General features: G+C 39.8%; 1 protein-coding gene across 1 annotated transcript in view; it reads left to right on the forward strand.

Moving 5' to 3' along the window:
• malrd1 (MAM and LDL receptor class A domain containing 1) overlaps positions 1 to 14,351 on the forward strand; it is a 93,929-nt gene extending 79,578 nt beyond the window's left edge. The window contains exons 26-33 of the mRNA XM_017723269.2: positions 391 to 669; positions 2,607 to 2,732; positions 4,162 to 4,228; positions 8,057 to 8,157; positions 8,253 to 8,349; positions 8,774 to 8,831; positions 9,346 to 9,438; positions 14,066 to 14,351. Of these exons, the coding sequence (XP_017578758.1) occupies positions 391 to 669; positions 2,607 to 2,732; positions 4,162 to 4,228; positions 8,057 to 8,157; positions 8,253 to 8,349; positions 8,774 to 8,831; positions 9,346 to 9,438; positions 14,066 to 14,128 (884 nt within the window). The 3' untranslated portion in view covers positions 14,129 to 14,351. The remainder of the gene's footprint in view (positions 1 to 390; positions 670 to 2,606; positions 2,733 to 4,161; positions 4,229 to 8,056; positions 8,158 to 8,252; positions 8,350 to 8,773; positions 8,832 to 9,345; positions 9,439 to 14,065) is intronic.
• Positions 14,352 to 23,257: the final 8,906 nt, after the last annotated feature.

Below are 23,257 nucleotides of genomic sequence, written 5' to 3' on the forward strand. Positions count from 1 at the left end.
AATGATGCACGAGGCCTTCTTTATTGGATGTACTGTCATTTTTTTCCAGGCAAATATGCAAGCTAATTCTAAGTATAGTTCAGATCTTTATGGGTGTATTATTGATTTGATTTGTTCAATCAGAGCAATAGTTTAACATATGAGTTTAACATAATAACATGTTAGAAAAAAATATGTAAAGTTGTCATTTTTGCCCTAACAGGTCTGTTTGTTTTATTTTTTTCAATATGTTAAATTTAAAAATAAACTACTAAAATGTGCAGATGTGTGTTCTCTGTAAAAGACGTGTTAAGTTTAGCTATTTCCACTTAGAAAATCACTTTACCAGGGGGACTAAACTTCTGCATATGACTTTCTGCACATTACAAAGTATACATTTTTGTTTTCCAGCCCCTGTCACCTCTACCCCGCCGACATGCGACCCAGGATACTTCCAGTGTGTGTACCTGTTGGAGTGCGTGCCGCTGAGCTGGTGGTGTGATGGCGAGGCAGACTGTGTGGACCGCTCGGATGAGGAGGAGTGTGTGAGTGTGGTGCCGGGGACAGTGCCCCCCCAGAGCGGCTGTGAGGACAGACAGTTCCGCTGCACCAACGCCACCTGCATCCCCTCACTGCTGCGCTGTGATAGTGTACCAGACTGTGTTCATGGAGAGGATGAATATGCATGCCGTAAGACTCTTGCACAAACATACAAGTCACACGTAAACACACACTCATACAGGGGTACATTCAGAAATGCAGAACCTGTCAAAGGTTTTTACACTTGAATCTATTACTCTTATTATTGTTGTTATTAGTGATGTCCAATTTAATAAGTTAATAAATAAATAAAGACAGAAATGATTAGTGCCACTCATTTCTTTAATGCCCTGCCTTCAAAACATCTGTAGTTCCACCTGAAGCCCAGCTGCTCATACATTGCATGTTGCTATGACTGACCTTTTATGTAGTCTTCTCTTTCAAATTCAACTTGTAAATGTCCTGTTAATAATCAAGTTATTTCCAGTTACTGTTATGCCATGAATTTGTTCATCACCAAAGTACATTGAGTATCATTTCAAAGCAAAACCCACCACTAATATCAGCAATGCCACTGATTATGCAGACTACACTGGCAGTACTTACAGAAGAGCAACTAAGAAATGAATAGGATTCAGGAGATTGAACCATTGACTGTGTCTGATATACACCATATTACCAAAAGTATTCACTTACCCATCAAAATCATTGAGTTTAGGTGTTCCAATCACTTCCATGGCAATAGGTGTTTAAAACTAAACTTCTACAAATGTGTGAAAGAATGGGTCACTCTCAGGAGCTCAGTGAATTCCAGTGTGGTAGGATGCCACCTGTGCAACAAGTCCAGGTGTGAAATTTCCTCACTGCTAAGTATTTCATAGTCAACTGTCAGTGGTATTATAACAAAGTGGAAGCGATTGGAAACGACAGCAACTCAGCCACAAAGTGGGAGGCCACGCAATATGATAGAGCAGGGTCAGCGGAGCTGACTGCAGAGTCACTCACTACAGACCTCCAAACTTCATGTGGCCTGCAGATTAGCTCAAGAACAGTGTGTAGAGAGCTTCATGGAATGGGTTTCCAAGTCAGAGTTCAATACACATTTCACACTTTAAACTGACTTGGACAAAAATCCTTTTGCTTTGAGTGAGTCTATACCTTAATTAGGTTCCTTTTATTAAGATAAAAGATTGAACATTCCATTTTGTCACTGTCAGAACACTCAAAACACTACTGAAGCTTTATCAAATATTTCAGTAGTGACTGTTTCAGTAGTGAACATTTAAGCTCGTTTTGAACAGAACTCAAAAACACTGTCCAGTTCATGACTAGCAAACACAGAGTTTTCTTAATTGCACGATATATGTGTTTCAGTAGTGACCCTTCTTAATATTACACACAGATTTTCAGATTTTGAGACGTATTTGCTTCAACACAATGAGATCTAACTGCTCACCACTTAACCAACAGGGATGCATCTCACTTTCTGCTCTAAGATGCAGGGGTGTGGCTATTATAAGTTCCGCCAATGGACTACAGCTACTTGTGTTTTGGTAGTGACATGAAAACGTGGGACAAGTTTTGTTATTTAAAAATTAAACTCATGACAAATGTAAATCTGATTTCTGAAGAAATCAAAAACTTCTTCAAAAGAAAATATTTCAAAATGTAAGTATTGTTTTTCTAAGTGTAAATTTAGTGGTTAGGGTTTATGACAGCCACCTCTCAACTTGACGTTCTCATTAAATGATGATTAATATGAATTGTTCATGTGCATTCACTCTCTGTATCTCTCCTTCTATCTATCTTTCTGTCTTTTCCTCTCTCTCTGTCCATCTATTTCTATCCTCTCTATCTCTATCTCTCTGTGTCTATCGCTCTCTGCCTCTCAATCTCTCTATCTCTCAATTTCTATCTCTCTACCTCCTGCTCTCAATCTCTCTGTCTCTCTGTGTCTCTCTTTCTGTCTCTCTCTATCTTGCACTCAATGTCTATCTTTATATTTCTCTCTCTCACTCTCAATCTCTGTCTTGCACGCTCTCTCTCTCTCTCTCTCTCTCTCTCTCTCTCTCGCTCTCTCTCTCTAGCTGTTGTGCAGTGTGGGTATGGAGAGTTGGTGTGTGAGAGCACTGCTGGCTGTTTACAGCAACACAGGCGATGTGATGGTACTGTAGACTGTCCTCCCTTTAACCCTGATGAGTCCAGCTGCTATGGTAACACATACACACTCACACATACACATTCATTTGTTCATGTGGTGTCATAAAGAAAACAAAATTCAGCCTGTTTTGATCACATTAACAGTACAGATGTAGCAGCTCCTTCCTCTATTTTCTGTTATGCATATGCCGCAAAAGTCTGCATGAATTGCTGTCATATTGCTAACAGCTACTGTCAACCAGCTCAATTTAGCATGCGTGGAGTCACATATAGAACCAGTAAAACATTTAGAAACATATGACTGTAGAATCTTAAAAACACTTTGGTCTAAAGGCTTACTTTACATGCTGTAAATATGTTTCTTAAGTCAAAAAATATATATACTATATACCTTGATGTATGCGTATTTGATTGCATTACATGCGATGCTGGAAGTGATCCCTGTTTTCTGCCAGACACATGAAGGGGTACTGGGGTATGCACCCAGAAGTTAAAAACAGAGTTGAAGGTCGCGATGGCTGTCCAGTGCCTACCTCATCGCTCTGACGCAGGCTTGTTCGAAGCTCCATATACTGAGGAGCACGTTGCACATTGTTTCATTCAGATAGCTTCTTTCTAGCAAGAGTTCTTACCAAATATTCAGGGCCTCTTTCGAGTGAATCTCCCGGTACTTATATTAGTATCATCTATCCTGTTGGTGCACTTTGTAGATTTACAGTTACTGACTGTAGTCCTACTGCTACTGTGTAATTCATCAGCTCCCTTTAACCCATCCATCAATGGAAAGTCCACCATTCAGTGTAAAGTGTTATAGTGAAATATAACAGTAATATTGGTGGTAGTTATCTGTGGCATTAGCTAAATGTCCTTCTTTGCTAGGCATTTTCAACTTCCTCTTCTTAAAACTGTAGGCGTCTGATAAACATGGATATGACTACTGTATAGCACATACCGTTGGAATGAGTCAGGTTGAGTAGGAGGGCTTGCTTCAGGAGAAGAAGACCAAGATGAGACTTGGTAGCATAGGAAAACAGACATGACTGATCCTAAGACAGGGAGAGTTTAAAATTATATCCATATAAATTTATGTAAATTCACTCTGCTTACTTTATATGCAAACTGAAATAGGCTGATAGCAAAAACCCACTGCAGACGCTGTTTTCTGGTATTTGTTAAAGCTCGTCTGTTCTACTTCATTTGATTGTAATCTTTGTCAATAATGCCACAACAAATTCCTTGAGGCTGGCAGTCAAAAGACTTGAACATTGACTTGAATCTGTAATTGAAGTGTTTTATGTGCAATCAGAAATGAAGCAACAGCGTAAGATTTCATATTTCATATCACGCATTGGTAAACGCTGTATTTGCTGTGGGAATACATGGTGATGTGGGAGCCACCAGTAACTGATTACTCTTGGCAGTGATTAGTAACTGTGCATGAGTGTGGCTGTGCAGAAACGTTTCTATGTGTCTGGTTTACAGAGTGCCCTTTCACTTACTGCCTCAATGCTGGAACGTGCATAGTGGGAAACCATGGGCCTGTGTGCATGTAAGTAATACACAGACACGCATGTCCAGCTTCATACTTTAAAGGAATATTCCACTGTGTTCCCATTCTGTTCTGTATGTATGGTAGCTTTGATTGCCACTCACACTAATTTAGTAATGTTTCTCTGTACTTGTCGACGCAAAACCTACTTACAGTAGAAGCAGCTAAATTCTGTTGTTTTAAATACCGGAAGCTACACTGCTCAAAGAAATAAAGGGAACACTCAAATAACACATCCTAGATCTGAATGAATGAAATATTCTCATTGAATACTTTGTTCTGTACAAAGTTGAATGTGCTGACAACAAAATCACACAAAAATCATCAATGGAAATCAAATTTATTAACCAATGGAGGCCTGGATTTGGAGTCACACACAAAATTAAAGTGGAAAAACACACGACAGGCTGATCCAACTTTGATGTAATGTCCTTAAAACAAGTCAAAATGAGGCTCAGTGTTGTGTGTGGCCTCCACGTGCCTGTATGACCTCCCTACAACGCCTGGGCATGCTCCTGATGAGGTGGCAGATGGTCTCCTGAGGGATCTCCTCCCAGACCTGGACTAAAGCATCCGCCAACTCCTGGACAGTCTGTGGTGCAACGTGGCGTTGGTGGATGGAGCGAGACATGATGTCCCAGATGTGCTCAATTGGATTCAGGTCTGGGGAACGGGCGGGCCAGTCCATAGCTTCAATGCCTTCATCTTGCAGGAACTGCTGACACACTCCAGCCACATGAGGTCTAGCATTGTCCTGCATTAGGAGGAACCCAGGGCCAACCGCACCAGCATATGGTCTCACAAGGGGTCTGAGGATCTCATCTCGGTACCTAATGGCAGTCAGGCTACCTCTGGCGAGCACATGGAGGGCTGTGCGGCCCTCCAAAGAAATGCCACCCAGATCAGCAGATCAGCAGATCGCTCTCCACAGCATCTCCAGACTCTGTCACGTCTGTCACATGTGCTCAGCGTGAACCTGCTTTCATCTCTGGCAAATGCCAAGCGTCCTGCACGGTGTTGGGCTGTGAGCACAACCCCCATCTGTGGACGTCGGGCCCTCATACCATCCTCATGGAGTCGGTTTCTAACCATTTGTGCAGACACATGCACATTTGTGACCTGCTGGAGGTCATTTTGCAGGGCTCTGGCAGCGCTCCTCCTGTTCCTCCTTGCACAAAGGTGGAGGTAGCGGTCCTGTTGCTGGGTTGTTGTCTTCCTACGGCCTGCTCCACGTCTCCTGGTGTACTGGCCTGTCTCCTGGTAGCGCCTCCAGCCTCTGGACACTACGCTGACAGACACAGCAAACCTTCTTGCCACAGTTCGCATTGATGTGCCATCCTGGATGAGCTGCACTACCTGAGCCACTTGTGTGGGTTGTAGAGTTCGTCTCATGCTACCACGAGTGTGAAAGCACCACCAACATTCAAAAGTGATCAAAACATCATCCAGAAAGCAGAAAGGTACTGAGAAGTGGTCTGTGGTCCCCACCTGCAGAACCACTCCTTTATTGTGTCTTGCTAATTGCCAATAATTTCCACCTGTTGTCTATTCCATTTGTACAACAGCTGTGAAATTGATTGTCAATCAGTGTTGCTTCCTAAGTGGACAGTTTGATTTCACAGAAGTTTGATTTACTTGGAGTTATATTGTGTTGTTTAAGTGTTCCCTTTATTTTTTTACATGACTAGTGTAAGGACCGGCCGATTTTGGTCCAAATACATTTACTTCAAAACAATGAGCTCTAACTGCTCACTATGAGGCTATGAGGGACAGGGATACAGTCACACTTCCTGCACTTCCTCAAAATAAGGCTCCACCCATAACACTTTGTTTGGGTAGTCACATGAAAAACATTGAAGTCAAATTTAGAGGTTAAGGTTTGTGACAGACGTCTCCCAAAAGAAAATACCATAATTAGTGTATATGTATGTACATTTGGAACACTAAAGAAACACAAACTTCACACTCCATGTCTCGCCTGTTCAAGTGCGTTTGGGGTACATTTGGAGGAAATGTGTAAGTTTTTTTTTCTCTCTGTCTTACTCTAAGGCCTGGGTCATGTTACCCAGTAAGGTGAGGTTTCTACAGTGAATTACTGTATTTATGCTATCCCACAATGCCAAGTGAATGTCACACTGAAATGTAAGTTGATCACGGGGCAAGGGATCTGAGTTTAAACATGAGCTTTCAGAGCACTGCCAAAGCAGTGAGTCTGAGATTATACCACTGCCCCTGCCAAGGAACAAAATCTTTCTCTCCCACTCTCTCTCTCTGTCTCTCGATTCTGAGGTGGCGCCGTCAAGCAGCCGCACACTCACAGCACTTATTGATAAACCATAAGAGCTGCTTACACCTCATGGCAAGGTCATAAGGCTGTGTGTGTGCGTGTGTGTGTGTGTGTGTGTGTGCGTGTGTGTGTGTGTGTGTGCATGTGTGTGTGTGCGTGTGTCTGTGTGTGAGAGCAAGAGTGAGAGTGAGGGGGCACACAGGGGTTGTGCACTCTGCAAGCTGGAAAAGAATGCCAAACAGCCCTTCTTTGTATTCTGTTTTCTGTACAGTGAGGGCTTGTTGTGTCAGTTTATTGCTGATTATAGACCCCACAAACATTTTTTCTTCAGTGAACGTCTTTTCTCTGTGTGTGATTTAGTAGCGGAGTACACCGCACACACACGGCACACAACACAATGGGACATGTGCTGGTATTCAGTAATTCAGTGTAGCGTGATATTAAACACACACAGTAATGTTAACATCGACATTTTTAAATACCATCACTGACTGAAGTCAGACAAGTTGTAGTTCCACCACAATTTTTTTAGAGACGCAGAGCATCTCCGCTTTCACAAGCTTCCACTGTGCTCTCACGCACCCCATTCCAACCACTTAGAAGAGGAAAAAATCCTGTTTTTTCTCCTCTTTTTTAGCAGCAGTATGTCAAAAAAATGACCTATTTTCCTGAAACACTGACATGGCATTTCAAATGAATGACTTATGTTCTTGAAATATGTGCTTAATTTCTCAGAATACTGACTGATTTTAAGATGTTTTGTCAAAATGTTGAGTAACTTAATTTTGCCATAGTAAGTCATTAATTTAGTTACTCAATACTTTAAGAAATTATTATTTCAACTTAAGTCAATATTTTGAAAAAAGTAAGCCATTATCCAGACCTACTAAGTCAATGAAAATGAGTTGTTGAGATACTACGCCAACATTTTGAATAAGTATGTCATTATTTTGAGATGTTTAGTCTAAATTTTGAGAAACTAAGTTAATTATTTGAGACTGTAGAACTGCAGAAGTGGTTTAAATTGCTCTAATAGAGAGAACTATGCGCAAAATAGTATTATTACTATTCATAGTAATAGAAAAATAATAAGTTGGCCTGGCAAGTCGATGCAGTAAGACTGGAGTTTAAGTGCTGATCAGAGCCTATTAACTAACTTTTGAGTTCAGCTTGTTTCCAATTTTATGGAGGCAAACTTCAGTTCTGGTGCTTGTCTCACTTGTCTGCCCAAAGAGAACAAGAAAAACACAGCCATAGTAACCAGCATTTGACAAAGTTGGTATTCAGGGTGTATCAAATATACTTTTGATGCAGTTCTGGCTGCTGAAGTGGTTGTTAAATTTTTACTAAGGTTTCTGCAACTGGTATGACTAAAATGTTATTTCAAAGTATCCATGATATCAGTTTGAAGTGTGCTGGATTTTGTGGTACACTTTATTGCTGAATACTGCCTCAAGTATCCTCCACTGTTGTAAGTGTAGCAGTGATCCTACTGGATTTCACAGCTGCTGCCACAATATGTTCATTTCTGTCCTGTTCAGCTGTCGATCAGGATGGACGGGCAGCCGTTGCCATGTACAACAAAAGCCAGCCCCGCCCACTCCTTCTGATGTGATTTCTGTGATTCCGGACACTGAACTAGGTAGGGTTTACGACGAGAATGCAGTGCGTAAAAATAGCTAAATGATGACTGGATATGTCATTATGTATGTGTGTGTGTGTGTGTGTGTGTATCAGTGGCAGTGTATGCTGGTGTGGGTATAGCAGTGATTCTACTGGCTATTGCAGTTGCCATCACAATACTTTTCTTCCTACAAAGAAGATACACAGCTAAGTAAGTTTACATACATTGGAAGCATTATATTGTTATGTTATTCATAAAAATAATAATAATAGACTTTTTTTCAGATTGAGTCAAGTTTACAGTAATTTACAAAAGTTTGGGCGCCCCTGGTCACAATATGTTTTGTTGACATTGTACACATCTTCTACAGAGGATAGTTATTACTATAACTATATTGTAATATTGGGAAATTATGGCACATTTTATAGATATATTTTTTTCCAGCATGTTAATTAAACATTGTGCACTAGCATTTTCAGAAAAAAAATGTAGTATATTTTTTGTAAAGGATACTTTAACTTACAAAATCAATAAAACATCTAATTTGATCAGTGTTGAAACGTTTGCATATGATATTTTTTCTTTAATATTAGTTTGTTTATTATTGTTGTTTAATGTGTTTTTGGTTGTTCAGAGGTTCCAGCTTAATTGCCAATGAGGAAACTGTCAAGCCTGTTGACTGGGGAGCAGAGGTCAGTTGAAAAAATTAATTTTAATGAGTGCATTTTATACTTTTATACAATTTTATAATTTTATACAATACAACTCATTTTCACATGCAGTATGTTTAGATCTATATGCTGCATGAACATCATCTAAATATACTAAGGCACAGAAACATGTTAGTTTATTGCAAAAGAGTAATCTAATATCATGTACCATCAAAATCATGATGTTTATTCGTCATAGCACTTATGTATATGATTATTTATTTATTTTTATGTAATGTACCTTTAGTTTATGCAATTCAAATTAGTCAATAGAATTTAAGCAATTATCTTTACTGAAAATTGGTGTGTTTTGTTTTTTATTGCTTGGTTAATTGGTTGGTATTGGTTACTACTGAATTTCAGTAACAGTTGCCCTTATTATTCCAAGTCATTGCAATGCCATATGCACTGATTGCATAGACTCTATAACAGCACATATCATTATCCATACTGAGTTAATGGGGTTTGCTGGCTAACAGTGTAATCAATCATTCAGTTTCCAGACGTGAAAGCAAGAGCCTTTAAGTCCAGTTGGAGTACATTTCCCAAGCTTGCCATCAGTGTGTATCCATGGAGGGATGAACTAGAGGTATACACACACCTCAACATACACATACACTACTGTTCAAACTTTGGAATCACTGTTTCAATTTATTGCAGGTACATGATTAAACTGATTCTATTTGATTGATGCAAGTGCTCTACAATGACATAGGTTATATATTTTTAGGTTGTTTGTATGAAAAACTACAGGCGTCCAGAATGATGAACAGAGCTGTATGTGATTCTAAAATGACAGTATTTATCACACTGAGGAAAAAACATTCAGACTGTCTTGTATTTGAAAAATTTATTTTCTAGTCTCTTTTTGTCTTTTAGGTGTGTGCAATAAAACTTTGGGCCCACCAGGTGGCCCTGGCTGTTTATACAGGCTGTTCCTATTATTGCACATTTAAGGCTGATGTCTGTTAATGAGCTCTGTTCTGATTGGCTGCCCTGTATTGTGCCTCATTCAGAAAGCAGTTAGGGCAGAGACACTCCTTATAACATCGGTGTGAAGGGCTAAAGTGTTGTATGCTGAGTAGGAGGATAAATGTATATGTGTTGGTTTTGTGACATCATAGAAAGAGTGGATTCAAAACAGACTGAAGCTTAGTTTCCACATATGGACTGTATGGATTGGGGAGTGAATAATATGTTTTGAATCTTTAATAATGTTTATATATTACATTAAAGCAAAGAAACAATACATTTTCCATGATATGTTAATATGTTAATACATTTTCCATGATATGTTAATAAATTACTGTAAGTATATAATTACAGTGTAGCACTGAAAAAAAAACTTCTTGATGTTACCAAGAACTTGAAATATTGAAAAAGAAATTGAAATATTATCTGGATTTTATCATATATATTTCGGTCTATATGCTCAGGTATAACTGAGTAAAATTACAATAATTATTAACGGCAAGTGATTGCAAACTCGAACATTAGAGTACATATGCAAATGATCATTGTATGGATTTTAAATGTAAAAGTCTTGTGTAGTAGGTGGTGCTATGCATCGTTTAATTGGGTAACTACAGCCTCAGTGAATAAACATTCATTTCAGATGCTTTGTGAGTAGATATTCCTGCCTCAGTAATGCACATCATGCAGGGACATCTGTCCTCGGAGTTCAAAATGGATTCAAACTAAAAAGTCCTGTCAGAGCAGTATCCTGTCCTATTGGCAATACATTTGCAGAACTATGAGGATGCATGAAATATACAAACATGTCACCATGATGGTGACAGGCAGTGTGCTTCCCTGAGCGACTGTCTGAAGCTGATTTCCTCTGAATTCCGAGTTTCTGCTGCTGGTGTCGCTGACGTTTTCAAAGCCTGGGTGATGTAAAAACTGATGTCTCCTGACACTCTCAACATTCTCAAAACATTCAAAGTCTTCCCTGAAGTTGGAATGTAAAACCTGAAACCTGTAAAAAAAAAAAAAAGCAGCAAAAAAAAAAAAAAGAGCCATAGCACATCTGTTATTGTGATATACTAAAGAAACATGACTATCCTTTTTAAGAAACAAGGCAATAGGATTAGTTTATATTTCAAATATAAAAGATTTCTGAAATAGGTACTTAACCTTATATACTCAATAACATGTCAACTGAGTTTGTTTAAAGTAAAATAATATTGTTGTATCATAGCAGTGGCAAATCATGACTATTAGAGCCAGGCCAACAATTTTGGCCATAAATGTCAAGAGTTTGTCAAAATGTGGAAATTCCCACCACACTGATAATTGAATTTTTGCTAGCATCTCTATAGGATAGTACTTGTTTGTTAGCACCGAGTTAACATTTGCATGAACACTTTCTGATGAGGCTGATGTTAGCACCTCTTTATGATTTGTTTTCCCACCTTAAATGGTGCAGAAGTTACAGTCTGGGCAGTTGCATGGTTCAGTGGCAAGCTCTTGCGTAGAGCTGCTGCCTCTATTTTCCATTTCTAGTGACTGTTGTTTGAGCTACTGCTCATATTCAGTCAATGGCATATCTAAGACTTCCAGATTTTTTCTCACAAATTATTGGAAATCAAAACTGCTTGCTATCAGAGTGACTGTAATTATATATTATTATACAGTAATAATATTTCTGTAAACAACTTAACTTAATATTTAAGATGTCTAGAGTCTTATGGGGCTTAGAAAACACAAGTAAAAACTATTGTATGAATTCAGTTAAAGGACTTGTTACCATGGCATATTAGGGTGTTTCCAGCCAATCTCCAAATGATGAAGTACAACATATATGTATTAGAGGTCTGCACAGGCATGATGTTGAAGCCCCAATCTGATCCATATCTGCAAGTTTGAGGCCTGAACCAACCAGGCCTGACATAGACATCTAAATAAAAACCCACTTTTATGCACTAACAGAGATAGATCATTGCGATAGGGTTTAACAGAGATTTTCTTTGTTGCTAAGTGCTTCATCGGCATTAAACGAACACATATATCTGAAAGACGAGTGGTTGCTGTGGCTGACATTGACTTAACTGGTGGGAGGAATTACTCTGATGCTAATATTTGTTTCTGGCTAGTAATTTCTGCAGAGCAGCTGCATGCACAGTAAATGTGCGTGCACTGAAGAGATGTGCCAGTCCTCCTCCGTAAGCACCACACTATACATGATCAGTCTCTTTTTTATCTAATATCATAACAAGTCATAATATGTCTACAGTGCATGTGTCCCTCACTAATTTTGAATATTAAACAGGAGTCAGTCTCACAGGGCCAAGCGTGATCTTGGAATGAGAACATCTGAGGACTACCGTGAGAAATTTTGGCTTAAGTGTGGGAATGTAGACTTACACTATACGGCCAAAGGAATGTGGACACCCCTCAGAATGATTGTTTCAGGTCTTTCAGACACAGCCATTGCTAACCGGTATATAAAATCAAGCACATAGCCAGGCATTCTCTGTAGACAAAAAATGGCAGTTGAATGGGTCTGAAGAGCTTTATGACTTTATGCTAGAATGGCACCTTTGCCACAAGTCAGTTTGTGGAATTTCTGCCATGACAGATCTGCCCCTGTCAACTGTAAGTGCTATTATTGTAAAATGGAAACATCTACGAGCAACGACAGCATGGCCACGAAGCGAAAGACCTTGCAAACTTAGAATAGGGCTGCCAAGTGCTGAAGCATGTAACATGTAAAAATCGCCTGTCCTCTGTTGCAAAATTCCTCTGGAAGCAACATCAGCACAAGAATTGTAGGTCAGGAGCATCACAAAATGGGTTTCCATGGTCGAGCATCTGCAAACAAGCCTAAGATTATTATGCGCAGTGTCAAGTGTCAGCTGAAGTTGTTTTTTATTTTAATATTTTAATATTTTAATATCTGGCAGTCTTATGGACAAATCTTGGTTGGTGCCTGCCAAGAGAACACATCCTAAAGTTAGCCAACAGTAGTGCGAACAGTAAAGTTTGGTGGAGGAGGCCCAGTAAAGGGTAGTATTAATAATACAGCATACAAAGACAGTTAAGACAATTATATGCTTCCAACTCTGTGGCAACAGTTTGCAGAGGGTCTTTTCCTGTTCCAGTGTGACTGCGCATCTGTGCACAAAGCATGGTACATAAAGACATAGTTTGCTGTGGAGGAACTTCAGTGGCCTGCACAGAGCTCTGACCTCTAAACTGAACTCCTTTGGGATGAATTGGTATGTTGATTGTGTTGAGGTCAGGCACAAATGCTCTTTTGAGTGAATGGTCACAAATTCCCACAGACACACTCCAAATCTGGAAAGCCTTTCCAGAAAAGCAGTGAATGTTATACCTGCAAAGGGGGGAAACTCCATATTAATGCCCATGGTTTTGGAAAGGGATGTCCAACAAGGTCAAGTAGTTGATGTGGTCAGGTATCTACATACTTTTGGCCATATAGTGTATCAGGGTGTGAAAAAACTGAGTGATAAATTTCTAAGCCAATCCAACACTTGATTAAGATGGAGCTAAAAGTAGGGGTCCACACTGTATACTTGTCATTAGCCCATGGATGTAATGTATGTTAGCATAGCTGAAAAGTCCCCCAGAGGCTCCAGTTGAGCATCTAGATGTGCTGAGTGTGTGCAGGGAACATGACAGCATTTTGCTAGCTAGTTTGTTTTGCTTATGTTATTGATTGTACTCTAGACATAAAAAAAGCACAAAGAGGAATATGAGGGCAAGTTTTAGAGGGGCCACTCTGTTGCTAGTACCAGATTTGACCTCAGTCCAACACTTAAAAAGTTGTCACCATAGGTGTATTCTAATTCATACTCAAAACATAATAAGACATTTATTATCAAGGCATTATATGATGCATGGGATTTTAGTTTTAGATAAGCAGTGGAGACTGCTTATCTAAAGAATTTGGAAAGCAATTATTTTGGCTCTATATTCCAGCCCAGTTGATTTTATATAATGACCATTAGGTTAAAATCAAGTTGATCAGAAAGTTACCTTTAAGTCAAGGGTCAACCTTTCTATCAAGTTTTTACGCAGGGCTACTGTAGAAATTCACTTTATTTTTTATCGGTGGCTCTCATTTCAGTCATACAAAACCAAGAATGAATGAGATTTGAGGGAAAGCTTTTACCACAATGAAAGCAATACCTGCTTACTTGAATTCTTTCCATAGCTCACATGGTCTGCCTGTTTTTGTTTGTTGCTTTCAGTGTCCAGCCAAACTGTCTTTCTCCAACCCACTCTATGAGGAAAGCAGAAGCTCTGAGGCCTGAGGATGCGCACATGCACAGAAAAAAACTCACACAGTGGCACTGCATGCCCTTGTGGATATACTTTCCATGTAATTTGAACCTTCTTGGCTGCATGACTGTACTTGTACAGCATCCAAAACCTGTAAAAAAAAAACAAAAAAGGAAAGATCTATGAAAATTTAATTTCTTTAACTCTCATGGGAAAACACTGAGAGCAACTGCAAATTATCAGCTTATTACTCACCATTTTATTGCCCACTTTCAAAGTCTTTGGAGTGGAGAGAGTTGCCATGTTAAGTACTAGGCTTATTATAAGTCCATAATTCTTCAACAAAAATTATAAATCTTCTGTTTATTCTCTTCTGTTTTTAACATGTGTGGTTTTCTTATTATTCATATAACAGACTCAGTTCTACTGCAATACATGGGTTTCATTTCAGATCTAAATCATTTTCTGTTGGACCACAGCAAACACCAATAAAAGTGGACCTGCCACCAGAACCAGCACTGGATTTGACAGCATGAGATTTCAGAGAAAAATATTTTTCTTTCAATTATTAGCTAGCCTTGCGACCCTGCTTCCAAACTAATCTCTTAAAATGAATTTTTATTACAGTCAGGAAATGACATGCTTTGCATCCACTTTATGAGAAACACTACCTTATACTTCCATGCACTGACCATGTTATAAGCTCCACCTACCTTATAACTTTGCTAAATTTCCTTCGGGTTCAATAAAGTATCTATCTATTTATCTATCTATCTATCTATCTATCTATCTATCTATCTATCTATCTATCTATCTATCTATCTATCTATCTATCTATCTATCTATCTATCTATCTATCTATCTATCTATCTAACTTCTACATCAGAAGGACAGGCCATAGACCAGGAATTATTTCAATAGGGAGCCATAGTAGCTTCATGGTAATATCTGTGGTGCTGGTCTAAGTATATCAGATACAGTGACTTTCATGGAGTAAACCTATCCAGCCAAGAGTAGCTCCATGACAGGAAACAGCATAGAGATCTGCAGAAGAGGTCTGCACCATATATCATAAATTATAACTAATAATCTTTGAGGGATCTTTGTCATATAGATCCATATACTGTAGATCTGTATATATAGATCCAAATACCATAGATATCTAAAGGAGTCCTATGCCATATAGATCTATATACTATGAATATACCATAAATGTATATACCATAAATATTTATAGGGGATCTACAATCAATACTAACAAAATTGATTTACCATAGATATCAGTGGAGGATCTATGCAATATAGATTCATATACCATCAATATCAATGGAAAATCAATACTACATAGATCCATAGAGATATATAGAAAATTATTACTTTGTAGATTTTTTTATGGTGTACAGAGGATCTACAACATAAAAAACCATATACCATTAAGATCTATATTCAGTCTACAGATCCATATAGCATTATAACATATAGCAGATCTATAGAAGACCTACACCATGTGGATCTACTGTATATACCTTAGAGATTAGTAGAAAATCTGTACCTTGTAGATCCATAGAGTATCAAGATCTATGGCAGTTTTATGCCGTATAGATCCATTTACCAAAGAAATCAGTTTGTTTGAAGGGCACATTCCCTGTCATGCACTCAGTAAACTTTCCTGGGAGGTTATGCAAGTGAACTGAGGTCAAATGGCTCTCTGGCTCTGTAGACCTTGTGGATCCTAGCCACACAAACAAACAGTGGTCATCTATAATACGGCTTAAATGTTTAGTCAGCACTTCGTTTTCACTTGTGTCCCTATTGAGTTAAAGCCTGAACAAGCACACACACACACATACTAACATGCACTAACGCACACACGCACACACATTCTCTCTCGACTCATTTACCCACATTCACGTGACTCTCAGCTGACTGTAAAAATGCAGCAACAATGATTCAGCCCCTTTCACCATTTCTTTCATTCTTTGTTTTTTTTACCCTCATTCTCTTTCAGTAGAGTCTCTGGAAGGCTCATTTTTTACTGTGAGTGAATGAGGGGGTGAGGGTTATTGTGGAAAAAGAGGAGAGGGTTTCTCTCACCTACAGCTTTTCAAAATATTTTATTCCAGTTCTACTCAAATGCAGGGTAAACACCTTTAGTAAGGCTAATTGTTTAGTGTGTGTGTGTGTGTGTGTGTGTGTGTGTGTGTGTGTGTGTGTGTGTAAGATGGTCTGATGAAATCATCACATCATCACTTTCTAAAAAGAAAAAACTATTTGCAGGAGAGGGCAAACACGATCTTTACTTTTTAAAAAAAAAAAAAAACAAAAAAAAAAAAAAAAACACGATCTTTACTTTTAATGTAAGTCAATGTAAAGCAATGTCATTTCATTTAATCCCTTAAATGGCCAGGGCCCACCACCAAGCCCAAAGTTCTAATATACACTTCTGTTACCTAAGAATCACTCAGCCATTTAGTCCCTGTAGTCACCGAGTAATAAGCCTTAGAATGTTATAAACCTGAGGTTTTAAGGGTTTGATTTGGAGCATTTCTATTGGTCCATACATCATGAAATGTTCACGCAATGTAAAGGACATCGACTGAGCTCAAACAATATGTAAACGGAAAAAAAGTAGATACTATGTTTTTCTGACAGTGACACTATGCTCCATTTAAATCACACATAATGTGCTGTAACTACTGCTTTATTGTAAGTATGCACACATGCTTAGCTGAAAGAGCCTCAGGAAGCCTCTACAGTTTACCTTCTATCTCAGTTTTCTCGTCTATTCTCTCATTAACATTTTGTTTCTTGTTCCTCTAAAGGCTTTTATATGCTGTTCCCTTACTAGTACTGATAATAATGCTCCAGGTTGTGAGGATGAACTTCAGAGGATGAAACCCCACTGCTCTTGTAATTTACAACTAGAAAAAAGACTCAGGGTCATAGCCTGGATGTACAGATCAAAGTACAGGCGCTACCCTCAATAATAATTACACATGCATGGCACTTTTGTTATTGCATGATTGAGAGGTGGATTCATACAGGACTGCTAATAATTATCAACCAGAAATCAAACTATACATTTTTTTCCTTGTTAGCTCATGTTGCTGGTCCTATTAAGCCCCATCCTCCACCTCATTTAAAAGACAAACATCTTATTTTCCCATGATTTTCCTTTAAAATCCAGTGCCTTTTCCCAACTATAGAAGTCGTCCGAGTTTTCATTACATCGCTGTGCACCAGTGGACAGGGAAAAATAATGTTAACCAATAATATTATGTTTCACCTCCTCCTCACACCACACCCTAAGAGAAATCACTCAGCCAACTCAGAGACCCTCCTTCTTACTGCGTTCACTCACAATGCCTGTAAAAATTACATTGAAGGTTCATACTAAATTAAAATCACAGATCCCGTCAGTTAACTCAAGCAAAGAGGTATCAGGTAAGAGGTTTTGCTATGTTATTCATATGTAATTACATAATCGCTAGTAATTACATAGTTAAAGCTGCACTATGTACGTTTTTTTTTTTTTTTTTTGTAAAAGAAGAAGCATTACTGAGTCAGAAAAGAAACAGGCTAAAATATGGTGTGTGTGCTGCTGTGAGTTGCCCTGTAAAACCTGAAATTATGATTTTAAAGACAAAATTTTTCAGACCACTCTAATATGACTTTACATATTGACATTACACACACAATGCAAAATCATGTTCTTCCATCAGAGAGGCCTTCAAATCCCCAAAATGTACATAGTGTAGTTTTAAGTAAAGAATTACATTTAAGTTCTGTATTGACAGAGTCTTCACTTGTCAAGAAATGCCAAAAACATTGCAAACACATTTTGTCAATTTAAAACTTTCCTCCTTACAAACACAAATGCATTGATTCAGTGTTTAAAATATGCACTTTCAACAGAGTTTCTCTGTTGCTTTCACTAATCTATAGGTGAGAAATTATTAATAGGTACTCATACTTCTATGCACCAGTAATTTCTGCGACTAAGGGTTATATTAGAGAAGCTCTCCAGGTAAAATGAAATCAGCTAAAAACAATGGCATGTACTGCCCCATGTACCGCACTGTGTATGTTGGGACCTGCTCCCATGCTATACAGACTCAGTTCTTGGAGTTGGAGCTTGACAAAGCCCCTGTCTGTTTATGAGACAGCGCTAAGACTGCAATAACAGAGAGAACAGTAGAAGAGCAGTGTGGTGGAGAGTCAGCCAGAGAAAGAGAATGCACACCAGCATGACATGAAGTCTGAGTGTGTCTCTATGGCCTGCGTCCCCAGGTAGCGGACACTTCTCCAGACCTCAGTGAAATTCAGCCTGGTTGCCTGTCAGCCTCTCTCTGTCTGTCACATAATGAGCACTGGCTTCACTGCCTGCTGCTCCATGTTTTCCTCAGTAAAACTCTTCCAAAGTGACACTAAACGCCTTTAGACTGGGTTTCAGTATCTTCTACATATTCATACAGGCTTGTAGAGGATTATAGTTCATAGTCTAGACCAGGGCTGGCCAAAGTGCAATGCTGAGGGTTAGCTGAGGGCCAAAAAGACAGACAGTACACCAGTGAAGAAAGTATATAGGTTTCATTATTTAAATCATTACACTATATTTTGTTACTAAAAGACTTAAATATTTAATAATTATTCACTTATCATGACTCTCAGAAAAATTCTCTGAAGTGGTAACTTTATAGAAAATGGCACAAATGTTTACTTTCAATGTAAGTTCATGTAAAGAGATTTTATAAAAACAATTATTCTGTTATTAGCATTTCTATTGATCCATTCATCATGAAATTGAAAACAGTACAAAAACGAACAATGTTCTATTTTTTCATGTTGTACATTGTTGGTGTGACGGGGAGCGAGGAGGCGGACGCACGTGCCGAGAAAAGCGAGATTTATTAATGGCAAATCCAAAATCAGGGTCGAGACGGTTCAGGGTCATAGAGCCAACACGGATTGCATGAGTTAGACATGACGAGAAACAACAAACAAACCAAAACAAACGCACATGGACTGGGAGGGGCCAATCGTGACAGTACCCCCCCCCCCCATCAAAGAACCCAAAAACAGATAGAACACGGAACATGAGGAACAGAGAACAGAACAGGCACAGGACATGGAACAGGACCAGAAAGCACAGGCACAGAAACAGACACAGGAGCAGAAACGGGAGCAGAAGCCAAGGGCACAGAAGCGGGAACAGGCACAGGAGCAGGAACAGAAGGAGAACACAGAACAGGAACCACAGGCACAGGAGCACAAACATGGGAACAAGGAACAGCAGACACAGGAAAAGACGAAATACGAACAGAACGAGCACGAAACACGGAGGGAGGACGAGGAGGCACACCACAAAAAGACGCTGTACAAGAGACGAACGGAGGAACAACAGGAACGAGGGAAACAAGAACGAACCACAGACCATGCAAAAGACAGGGGAACAGGAACCAAGACAGACACAGGCACAGAAACAGGCACAAACAGAAACCGGGACAGAAACAAAAGGAGACACAGGAACGGGAACCACCACAGGAACGGGCACCTACACGACAGAAGGGAACAAGACAAACCCAGGAACAGACGAAGGCAAAAACAAAGGAACCGAAACAGGAGACCCAGAAGCAGACAGAACGAATGGGAGGCCAACGGGGAACAGCAGACACGGGAGAAACAGGAGACCCACGGGGAACAGAGACAGGAGAAACAGGAGGGCCACGGGGAACAGCAGACACAGGAACAGACACAGGCAAGGGCGGGAAGGGCAGGAACAAAGGAGCTGTAAGGTTCACAGGGGCAGGCGGGCCTGCAGCGACGTCCACAGGGGCAGGCGGGCCTGCTGCGATGTCCACAGGGGCAGACGGGCCTGCTGCGACATCCACAGGGGCAGGTGGGCCTGCTGCGACGTCCACAGGGGCAGGCGACGTCCACAGAGACTGGCAGCGGGTCCGGAGACACAGCAACTGGCGGCGGGTCCAGAGGCACAGGCTTGCCGCTGGGTGTGGCCACGGGATCAGTGAATCTGAATGTTCCATCCGTCTCGTCTTGTTGCTCAAGACGGACGGACCCAAGGCGCTTACCTGAGCACTCGTCATCCAGACACAAGGCGGGAAGGTCCTTCGCTTTCTTGCGAGACCGTCGAGATGCTTGTGTTCCCTCAGCACCAGGGGATTTGCTCTCACTGGCAGGGCAGCGTTGGAACGCGGGTAACACGATCTGCGTGGAAACAGCCAGAGTTTCGTCCCAACAGAACAACCACATGCCAGTATCTCGCTTACTCGCTGCGTCCTTTGATGACTGGTCTTTCTGAGGAGGTAGACACACGTGATGAGATAAGCAAGATTTATTATGGGCAAATCCAAAATCAGGGTCGAGCCGGTCCAGGGTCATAGAGCCAACACGGATTGCACGAGAGTTAGACATGACAAGAAACACAAACAAATCCTAATCACCAAACAACAAACAAAGATTCAAACTGTTCTGCCAACATACATCAAACAAACAGCACGATCAAACAAAGACCAGTAACCAGACCGGGGAAAACACAGGGCTTAAATACATAAGGGTAAAGAGGGACAGGTACAAACACAGGTGGAGACAATTGGGGTGGAGTCATGAAACGAGGGGGCAGGACTAGAAAACCAAAACAAATACACACGGGCCAAACCAAAACAAACACACATGGACTGGGAGGAGCCAATCATGACAGTTGGGGGTGTGATTTACACATGCAAGAAATATCAATAACATGTTATAATCAATATTGCCTTAATTAGAGAATTAGAAATGTACTTTCTATTAACAACAACTGTTCTTCTTTTCAAAAACTCTATCCAAAATTGTTACAAATGAAAAGGCAGCATTTTGGCATGAAATTAAAAATATACATTCATTTCAAATTTGATGTCTGTAAGTTCCAAAAAAGTTGGGACAGTAGCGTGTTTTCCATTGTGTTACACCAACTTTCACAGCACTTAATGATCATTTGGGGACCAGAGATTTAAAATGATCCAGATTTGAAAACTGATTTCTTTGCCAGTATTCTGCTATACAGCGTTTTATGTGCATAACTGTACAGAGTCTTCATTGTTGTATTTTGAACTTTATAATGTGCCACACATTCTTGCTCATAAAGGACAAGGTTTGTCTTGGATGTTCCTCTTATAATCAAATATGACTGCGACCTCGAAGCCCAGATGAAACCCTACAAAGACAGGGGGAGAAGACGAAATCTGTAGGGAATGGGGGACTTCGTCTTCTCCCCACTGTCTTTGTGAGGTTTTGTTTGGGCCCTGCCTTCCTGCTGGCACTCACGGCAATCACTGGGGCCCAGGATATATGTACATTTTGCATAGCTTGTCTTTGTAGTGTTTTCATTATAAACAATTAAAGTAGACTATAAATTGTTGCTTTGATTTGCATTTAACATATTGTTCCAACTTGTATAAAATCTTCTCTCATGAGTAGCTTTGGGGGGTTTTAGGTAGGGTAACTTGCCAAATCAAAAAGTCCTCACTGGCCAACTTTAGCCCAAAGGCCACTTGGGCGGCAACGGACTAGACAGACTGCAGCCCAGATATTCATTGCATACACTAAATCATTCAGTGTGGGCCTACTGCGGCTGTTGTAGATTTATATACTGGCTGACAATACGGTGCACCATAACATCTGTGTTTTTATGTAACAAAAACAGTCATAGTTCATTTCTCATGTCTATTTTCTGACCCTTACAGTTAAACAGACTGGTTTTGTTGCCTCGCCTTTAAGACTGATATGTTTATGATCTCCGTTCTGATTGTTCAAAAAGTAGTCCAGGCTGAAATGCATGCAACAAATGTAAAAATGTAAAAAATACACATAAGCCAGGTTGTGACATCACAAACGTCATAGATTTAAAAGGAGACATTGCTGCAGACCGTGCAGTGCATTTAGAAACATCATGTTTACATTCTATATCAAACTCCTTTATTTACAAGAATGGTTTATTTCCCTTTGTATACGGCCTTTAAAGGGCAAACGTTTGAAAGAATGAATGAATTAAAATTAACTAATTAAAGCAATACATATGGATTCCAGGCACGGATCCAGAATACAACACAAATATCAGTCCTTGAAAACCATTTGTTCATGTGTTGTTTGTGTCTTGCTCTGGGCTCAACTTTAGTAGGTGTCATAATCCAAAAAGTATGTAAACATATAGTCATGTACAAATGTTTGAACACCCTTGGTCAGGTGTCAGTTTTTTTTTTTTTATTAGTTTTTTATGCACGTTGATTTTCTAAAGTGAAAATGGTAAATCTTCTACAGGGAACTTCTACATAGAATGATGGCATTTTAATATCAATTTTAGTGCATGTGTTTAACATACTGGAAAACATAAAGCATCAAATCTAAAATGTGCCATGTCTTTTGCACAGGCTATATTTTATGTTTTTCCTAATATGATAAACTCATTTGGTAAATTTGGAGGAATGGGTTCTCTGTAGAGGGTGTGTTAATGTATTTACTTAGAAAATCAACAAAACATATGGCCAACGTTTGTGAATTGGAAAAGACCTTTTTTATATTTTTATTTTAATAACTGAGTAATTGTTTATGGAAATCGCTGAGACTCTCATACCTTTTCCATCTGAACATCATTTAAAATGATTGACTGGTCACACAGGTCCATGCTGTGAGATCTGAACTTCAGTTGGAGGACTTTATGTGAAATTGGCTCAGAAAGGCACGCTGCCATCCCACCATAGAAAAGCCCTATCAAAGGGCTCCGGTCATAAAAGCTAGCACCAGAATCCAAATTCAATTTATCCAAGACCAGCGCTTTCGCTTAGCATTTTAATGTGGCAGGGCCTTTTCCACAGCTACATCATAAAGGGTGTTTGAACTGGACTGCTTTCCAGCGTCTCGTCACTAAATAATTTTCCCCAGCAGCTTGTCCTGGCCTGCAGGGCTGATGGGGGCTGGTTAGCACTTGGGTGGCTCACTGCCTTTTAGGACCCCCAAGGGGTTCACGCTGGCAAGCAGAAAGCACAGCCAAGGCCCCACTGCCAACCACTAATGACCACTCTGTCTCTCTCTCTCGCTCATTCACCTAAGCAGGAGAGGAGAGGAGCAAGCTACCGTTTCTACTCATCTCTACAACATTTACAAAA

The sequence above is a fragment of the Pygocentrus nattereri genome, chromosome 2 (assembly GCF_015220715.1).
Source record: "Pygocentrus nattereri isolate fPygNat1 chromosome 2, fPygNat1.pri, whole genome shotgun sequence".
In the NCBI taxonomy this organism is placed as follows: domain Eukaryota; kingdom Metazoa; phylum Chordata; class Actinopteri; order Characiformes; family Serrasalmidae; genus Pygocentrus; species Pygocentrus nattereri.